Below are 8,805 nucleotides of genomic sequence, written 5' to 3'. Positions count from 1 at the left end.
TTTATTTTTGAAAGTATTACATATGTCCCCCATTCTCCTCCATTGACCTCTTCTAGCTGTTTTGTGTCTTTTAACTTGCCTGTTTCTCTGGCACAGCTCTCCCCTCAGATTGTGCTCACTTCTGCCTTGGAAACCTTGTCAGGGGATAGCAGTGACTGTGCTCACTGGCACCCAAGTCAGAGTCCTGGGCATCTGCTTGCCCTCTGCCTCTGTCTGTCTCTAGCTCCATACCACCAACAGCCTCTCATGTGCTGAGCTTCCCTAGCCATCCATGTCTCACTCAGAACGGACTTTGTACATTCTTTCTCCTTCACAGCACCCCTTCCACTTCCTCTGTCAGGTGGTTTCTGCCTCTCTATTAGGAAACAGCTGGCACACCTCCTGGGAAACCACTTGTGATCTCTTTCCCTCTCCCATCTGGAAGGAAATTGGTGCCTCTGCTTGTGCTGTCCTAGCACCACGATGAGATACTCCCTCTCAGAGCCAACCTACTGTATGTGATGTCATCCTTATACTGTCCACTCTCCTTGACTCTGGAATGTAAGGAGGGTTCTCCCACCAGATCCTGTTCTGTGCCCAAGCACCCCCTCTTGAGTTTCCCTTTTTTATTTTTTTATTTTTTTAATAAAATCTTTATTGTTCAGATTATTACATTTGTTCCTCTTTTTCCCCCCATAACTCCCCTCCACCCAGTTCCCACCCCATCCTCCTCCCTCACTCCCCACCCACTATCCTCATCCATAGGTGCACGATTTTTGTCCAGTCTCTTCCCGCATCCCCCACACCCCTTTCCCCATCAAGAATAGTCAGTCCATTCCCTTTCTATGCCCCTGATTCTATTATATTCACCAGTTCATTCTGTTCATCAGATTATTCACTTGATTTTTCAGATTCACTTGTTGATAGATGTGTATTTGCTGTTCGAAATTTGTATCTTTACCTTTTTCTTCTTCTTCCTCTTCTTAAAGGATACCTTTCAGCATTTCATATAATACTGGTTTGGTGGTGATGAACTCCTTTAGCTTTTTCTTATCTGTGAAGCTCTTTATCTGGCCTTCAATTCTGAATGATAGCTTTTCTGGATAAAGTAATCTTGGTTGTAGGTTCTTGGCATTCATCACTTTGAATATTTCTTGCCACTCCCTTCTGGCCTGCAAAGTTTCTGTTGAGAAATCAGCTGACATTCTTATGGGTACTCCCTTGTAGGTAACTGACTTTCTTTCTCTTGCTGCTTTTAAGATTCTCTCTTTGTCTTTTGCTCTTGGCATTTTAATTATGATGTGTCTTGGTGTGGTCCTCTTTGGATTCCTTTTGTTTGGGGTTCTCTGTGCTTCCTGGACTTGTAAGTCTATTTCTTTCACCAGGTAGGGGAAGTTTTCTGTCATTATTTCTTCAAATAGGTTTTCAATATCTTGCTCTCTCTCTTCTTCTGGCACCCCTGTAATTCGATGTTGGTGCGCTTGAAGCTGTCCCAGAGGCTCCTTACGCTATCTTTGTATTTTTGGATTCTTTTTTCATTTTGCTTTTCCGGTTGGGTGTTTTTTGCTTCTTCGTATTTCAAATCTTTGACTTGATTCTTGCAATCCTCTAGTCTGCTGTTGGGTGTCTGTATACTATTCTTTATTTCAGTCAGTGTATGCTTAATTTCTAGTTGGTTCTTTATCACAACCTCGAGGGTCTCATTAGATTTCTTGTAGATCTCATTAAGTTTATCGGCAGTTTCTAGAAAATTATTGAAAGACCTTAAAAGTGTGGTTTTGAACTCTATATCCAGTAGTTTGCTTTCCTCCATTTCTGTCATTTGTGTCCTTTTTCTTTGTCTCTGCATTTTTTATGCTTCCCTGTGTTGATACAGTGGTTTTCTGTGCTAAGTGTCCTCTAGGGCCCAGTGGTTCAGCCTCCCCAATTACCTGAGGAGGACACTCTTGGTGCATCCCCTTGTGGTCTTTGTGCAGTCTTGTTGTAGTTAAGCCTTGATTGTTGTAGGTATCACTGGGAGGAATTGGCCTCCAGGCCAATTGGCTGTGAGAATCAGCTGTGTCTTCACTGGGAGAACTTCTGTGCTGGAGACACTCCTCTGGGGCAAGACTTGCTTCAATGGGGCTTTGGTGCTCACTGAATCTGCCTCCTGAGTGTGTCCTTTATGATTCCACGGGGCTTCAAACTGGATGGTCCCACTCTGACCTCTGGGTTTTCCTGGCTCCTGGATCTCTAGGGAGGTGCTAATCTAGCCTTTGCCTGAGGCTATCCAGCAAAAGCCTCCCTGCAGGGCTTGGGCGGGGCGAGTCCCACGGGACCAACAGGGCGGGGCTAGCAGTTATGGCTGCTCTCAGTCTTGCCCTCAGAGGCTTTGCTTCTCAATGTCCCGGTAATCACTGCAGGCCCCTTGGAGAGAAAGCTGCCCTCGAGTTCCGACCGCTGCCAGACAGTCCCGCTTCTCCCGTATGAGTCTGGGTCCCTAGAGACTCGCCCGGAACTGGAGCTCAGAGCCTGAGACTCCCTCCCGATTGAAAAAGACAACTGCGCCCTCAGCTGCCAGCCCTCTCCGCATGCACCTCCGCACCTTAGTATTTTACTTCCGCACTGCGCCTCCTCTGAGTCTCGGTATGCTTTTCTCTTTCCTTCTAGTTGTAGAATTTCCCCTCAACCAGCCTTCCTGTGGTTCTGGGTGATGTCCGTTCCGTCTTTTAGTTGTATTTTTGAAGTGGTTGTGCGAGGCAGCAAACTCCGGTGTTTACCTATGCCGCCATCTTGGTTTCTCCTAGTTTCCCTTTTTTAAATGACAAGAGCTCAAGCAAGAGAAAAGAACAAATTGTAAACCTGGGGTTCAAAGATGTGAAAACAAAATAGGCACAGAGACATTGTTTTCATCATTTTCTCTCTAATAAAAGTAGTAATTTTGATAAAAAAGAAAAGAGTAGTAATTTTGTTTCTTTATGTTGGCATCACTAATAAGTCATTCTTGTGTTATTATTTCTTTTCAGGAGCCAGAGAAATATCAGAGACTACCACTTCTCGGCTTCTCCTGTCTGAGAGTTCCTCACTTCGGGGATGGATGAGGCAGGGAGCTTCAAGGGACTCCAGGGCTGGAAAAACCAAAACTCAGGAAGGGCTGTCGGAAATGCAAGAAGTCTTAAGGCCAGTGACAGACCCCCACAAAGAGATGAACCCTAAATGCAATGATTTGGGGTCAGATAATAGTCTACGCTCAAGGGTTTTACAGGAGCGAGTCTCTCTATTCGGTGTTCTCCATAACAGTGATACACACAGACTAAAAGACCCCAGCAATCAAACTGGGAAGAACCATTATGAATATAGTGGATACAGGAACACCAAGAATTGGGATCTTGCACGTGACTATGTTCATCCGAAAGCAAAGCCCTATGCGTGCACACAGTGTAGGAAAACCTTCAGCTGTACATCAGACCTCATGCAGCACCAACAGATTCACACTGGAGAACAGCCTTTTGAGTGCAAAGAGTGTGGGAAAACCTTTCGCAACAGTTCTACTCTCAGGCAACACATGAAGAATCACACTAAAGAGAAGCCCTATGAGTGCAATAAATGTGGAAAGGCCATCCATCAATCTAATTTAATTAAGCATCAGAAAACTCACACTGGAGAAAAACCCTTTGTATGCAAAGACTGTGGGAAAGCATTTTGCTACAAGTTTAATTTGGGTCAACATATGCAGATTCACATGGGAGTGAAGCCCTATGAGTGCAGTGAATGTGGGAAAGCTTTTCGTCGCAAGTCACACCTCACAGAACACCAGCGGATTCACACAGGAGAGAAGCCCTATGAATGCACTACATGTGGAAAATCTTTCTCCTTCCACTCTGGTTTTGTCCAGCACAGTTGGATCCATACTGGCGAGAAACCTTTTAAGTGCAAAGAATGTGGGAAAACCTTTTGCTCCCAGTACAATTTGTGTCAACACATGAAAGTTCACATTGGAGGGAAGCCCCATGAATGCAATAAATGTTGAAAGGCCTTCGACCAAACTCATCTTGTATTCATATGACTCACACTGGATAAAAAAAACCCCTTTAAATGCAAAGTCTATGGGAAAGACTTGCTACTACTGTAATTTCAGTCAACACATGAAGATTCACTGGAGAGCATCAAGTGTAGGAAAGCTTTTATTCTCAAGTCATACCGCACAACAGACCAACAGATTCACATGAGATGAGCCAGTAAGTGTAGACTGGCTTTCACGTAGTGCTCGTCTTTATCCAGCGTAATAGGGCTCTCACTGTAAGGAACAGCGTCTTTTACTACTCCATGAAAGAAACAACGCCTTTCCTGCCTGGCGGGTGTGGCTCAGTGAACCAGGTCACAGTTTGATTCCTGGTCAGGGCACATGCCCAGGTTGCAGGCTCAGTCCCCAGGAGGGGGTGTGCTGGAGGCAGCTGATCATGGATTCTCATCACTAATGTTTCTAATTCTCCCTCTCCCTTCCTCTCTGAAAGCAATAAAAAAACACAAAAACAAAGTTTTTTTTAAAAAGCCTTTCCCTTGCTCTCCTGCTCCCTTGGTTAAATCCTCTCATTCATCTTGCACCTCCACAGCCTGTTTCCTCCACAGCCGCTGGCTTCTGACAGGGCTGTGAGGTACCTTCTGCTTAGTGTACAGCTCTGGAGCCATAACTCAGTGTGAATCCCAACCCTGTAGGCAAGTTACGAGATCTGCCTCTACTTTAGTTTCCACATTGGTAAAATGGTTAATTTAATGCGTACTTCACAGGGCTGTTACGAGAGTAAATGGTGTGGGGACCCTACCCAGAGTACGCGGGATGTTAAAGGCCTGTTTGCCATACGTGCAAAGGCAATGACAGCAGTTTTACTGTATGCACTGTGCAGTGTTCCTATGTATCATGTGACACTGATGTCACTATTTTAGCAAGAAACCTCTTTTGTCTGAGTTAGTGTAAAATGTGCTCCTGAACAGCGGGTGGCTGGCTGCTTTGCAATAAAGCACGTCCCATCTACCTGTGGCTGCTCTCATCTCCCAGTTCCCAGCTTCCAAGGAGGTCCCATCCCTAGCAGAGGGGCTCGGACCCAACAAATGGCTTCCTGTATGACATAAATGAGAACAGAATCTGTTCTCCCTGAGTAGGTGTAGGTTGGCAGTTATGATCCCTGCTGATGTGGCTCCTTATTATTGGTATTGTTACCACTGTCATGCCTGGATCCAAGACCCTGAGGAACAATTTTTGAAGCTTTGTGATTAAACAGCACAGATGACAGAGACAATCAAACCTGAATTCCCAACTTAGATCAGGTGATACCATTTTTGTCCATTTAAGCAATTAGGTTATTTCTTTGATCTTCTTTGTTTTCATCTACAAATGATGCCTTTCCGGGAATCTGCATCATTTGGATGCCAGGAGGAACACATAGAATGAATCATTTTCTTCCATTTAGCTTAGGACATAAAAGACTAAGCTAGACAGCCCTAGTTGGTCTGGCTCAGTGGTTAGAATGCCAGCCTCTGGACTGAAGGGTCTCAGGTTCAATTCTGGTCAAGGGCATATGCTTGGGTTGCAGGCTCGATCCCCAGTAGGGGGTGTGCAGGAGGCAGCTGATCAATGATTCTCATTATTGATATTTCTCTCCCTCTCTCTGAAATCAATAAAAATATATTTAAAAAAAGACTAAGGCGTACATGCGACATCAGCAAGACAGTGGGATAGAAGGGTCTAGTCTTCATTCTCAGAAACTTCCATTTGACAGTGATCCACCTACACAAAAAGCCTTCTCCGAAGCTCTGATATCCAGGTGAGAGATTCCATTGCTCAGGTGGAGCGTAGAAGTGAGAAAAGATGATGGGAGGAGGATAGGGTCAACAGTTTGAGTTTACCTGCATCGCCTCCACCTCAGACCTGTTTGATAAGCACTGGAGAAATCTCCGTTCAAGCTCTTTCATGGGGAAGAGTGAAATGAATGTTTGAATAAAAGCCAGAGTCAGAGAGATGCATCTGTAGCTGTTGACAACATTTTTGTCCTTCCAGGCTAGTCAAGTCTGGGATTACATTTGTTATTTAACTTCATCCTCATACACAATGCCCATTTATGGATGAGGGGATAGCTTGAGAAAGACAAAACAACTAGTCCAAGGTCCTAGAGCTTGTCAGCGACAGGGCCGAAGCTCATCCTGGTTCTGCCTGATTCCAGTCTGCATGCTTTCACCATACGTCACGCCTCACCACCTCCCAGCATCCCCTGCCAGGCCTCACGTACTCCCCGCACAGCACACAGTGCAGACGCAGCACACAGATCTGAGCTGCAGTTACTTTATTAGAGTCAGCCTGATGAAGACAGCGTGGGGACAGGTGTCTGGATTCCAGCTTCCGGTGAGAATGGCAGGAAGACGGAGCTCAGAGAAACAGTTCAGTCTAGAAGTTCAGTGACATCCTTCTTTATCTTGTCCACTGTGTATTGGATGCATTCCTTGCTGGTGGTGATAGTGCCCTAAAGAGAGGGCGATAACAAGAGAAGAGGACTTGAGCCCCTGGCAGGGCTATCCTATCTCCCCAGATCACCCCACTCCTCATCCTCGGTGATTCAGCTCCATCCCCAGCAAGAACCACAGGCCACCACCGGAGAGGGGCTGTGATCAGTCAGGCCAGGATGAGGATGGCCCCTAATTGCCCCCGCACAGGTATTCTGTGGTCTCTCCTGTACCTAAGACTCGTCTGTTAGGTGCATCGGGTGAATGTTTATTCATGTGTTGTAAGCAATCTCATGTGCCCTGTGTGCCTACATTAATGCAAGAAGTTCTTGAAAAACCTTATTTTGCAGAGTCAACACTTTGGGGGAAATAGAGTAAGAGACAGATTGTTCAAAATCTATGTAACTGTAAAAAGAGCAGTAACAAAGACAGTTCGTCAGGAGATGTATCTGTGAGCAGCTACACATAAGTAGAAGTTGCCTCAGGGGCCTTGGCACTACCATGACATAGTGGAAATTCTGGCTGTGGACACTGCGACAATGCAGGTGGAAGTGGGGCTCGGAGCTGGAAGAAGAGCCATCAAGGTGGGCACAAGAGGAAGTGAAACAGACCGAAAGCCAGAAGCCTTGCAAAGCCAGCGAGTCCCTTCTGGGAAGAGTCTAAAAGTGGTGCTCGTTTTTTGTTTTTGTTCTCTTGTTAATCCTCACCCAAGGATATTTTTTCCATTGATTTTTTAGAGAGAATGGAAGATGGCAAGGTGTGGGGGGAGGATGAGAGAGAGAGAGAGAGAGAGAGAGAGAGAGAGAGAGAGAGAGAGAGGGAGAGAAAGGCATTGATATGTCACATCGAGATTGATTGCCTCCCACACGCCCCTGACTGATGCTGGGGATTAAACCTGTAACCCAGGTAAGTGCTGTTGGCTGGGAATTGGACCCACAACTCTCCATGCAGAGGCTGGCACTCTAACCACTGAGCACACTGGCCAGGGCAGTGCTCATTTTTAAATTTTCTAAAATAGAGCAGCAGGACTCCTACTTGTACAGGAGCTGAAGTCTCTCCTGCCAAAGGTTAAAATTCTCCTGCAATGTTAGCTCCCTTAATTTGGGGAAAAATCACATGAGCCAACACACTCTCTATGTTACACTGGCATCAGTCCCCTATTTTCCAGTGTGTGAGCTAATCGGCACAATAGGGACATGCATGATAGAAGGTTGGATGTGCATGTAGCATGTGGTTGTATGTTATACATGCTGTAGAGTGGAGCTAAGATTTATGAGCTTGACTGTTTATAGCTCTTATCTGTCATGTACCCCATGATGTCATGGTCTATTTGTATGTGGCATTTTGCAATATGCTGCACGTATGTCGCCAGAGCGAGGGTTGGGGGAAGAAATTACCATGACGATCAGATCCAAGATCTTGGATTTGATTCCCGCCTCATTGTAGCAATCCTGGATTTTTTCTAAGGCTACTTTTTCTGGTTGGGTAGCGTGGACCAGATCGAGGCTGGCATCCAACAGTGATTTGCTTCCAATAGCCAACGTACCAAAGACTCCATAAAAAATAGGGCAAGATTCCGCTGAAGACAAGAGACAAAAACACCCCATCAAAGGAACACTAGGGTAAGAGGTTCCTGTTTCCCCACCACTGGGAAGTAATCACATAGCCAGTGTGTCTTGACGCACCTTCCACGGACACCTGCCCTCTCCCAGGACCGCTTACACCCCAGACAGAGCAAACATTCTCTAAGAGGCACTCCCAGCTGAAAGGAGCAATGAGAGAGGCTAGGACTAGAGCCCCTCTGCCCCTGACCATGGCCCCCGACATCCCAGCCCTTCAAATAAGCACCACTACCCCAACCAACTCCCCCTATGTGTGCATAACTGATGACCCCTCCATCTTCAAACCTCTCCCTCCATTGAAAGACTGAAAACCTCGGGGGCTTTCTGCAGGACTCATGGGCAGTGATCTCCCAGCTGACCCCTAAATTTCTTGCTAGAAGCTGCGCAGAGATCATGGGGGGAGGGAGTGAGACAGAGTAAGGCAAAGGTCAAGAAGGCCATTTCTTCCCTCCTTCCTATTCTTACCCATCTGGGTGCCCAGCTCTCTGGTCACCAGCAAGGCCAGCACAAGCAGTGTCCCCTTCATCATGTCAGCTGCCGGAATGCTCTGCCCAGGGAAAGGTTTCTGCTACTTTATAAACAGGTTCCTTGAGCCCATCCCACACCCCAGGAGCTCCAACAGCCTGTGGGCAGGAGCTGGCACACGTGGCCCCTCCGCCATCGGGGTGTTAAATGTGGGAAGCAAACTGAGAGCAAATCTGGAGATGATGTGGTTTTACCTTTGCCAAAA

The 8,805-nt window shown here is 46.3% G+C and overlaps 1 protein-coding gene across 1 annotated transcript; it reads right to left on the bottom strand.

Annotated features, from left to right (window-relative positions):
* Positions 1-6,392: 6,392 nt before the first annotated feature.
* LOC308531437 (major allergen I polypeptide chain 2-like) lies at positions 6,393-8,601 on the bottom strand (the record flags this gene model as incomplete). Its single annotated transcript, XM_081108367.1, has 3 exons — positions 6,393-6,473; positions 7,851-8,032; positions 8,541-8,601. The coding sequence occupies 3 exons, from the start codon at positions 8,599-8,601 to the stop codon at positions 6,393-6,395; spliced, it is 324 nt and encodes a 107-aa protein (XP_080964493.1).
* Positions 8,602-8,805: the final 204 nt, after the last annotated feature.

The sequence above is a fragment of the Myotis nattereri genome (assembly GCF_964212035.1).
Source record: "Myotis nattereri genome assembly, chromosome: 15".
Classification (NCBI taxonomy): Eukaryota; Metazoa; Chordata; class Mammalia; order Chiroptera; family Vespertilionidae; genus Myotis; species Myotis nattereri.
The sequence above is the reverse complement of the archived record's forward strand: the minus strand, read 5'-3'. Positions and strand labels throughout refer to the sequence as shown.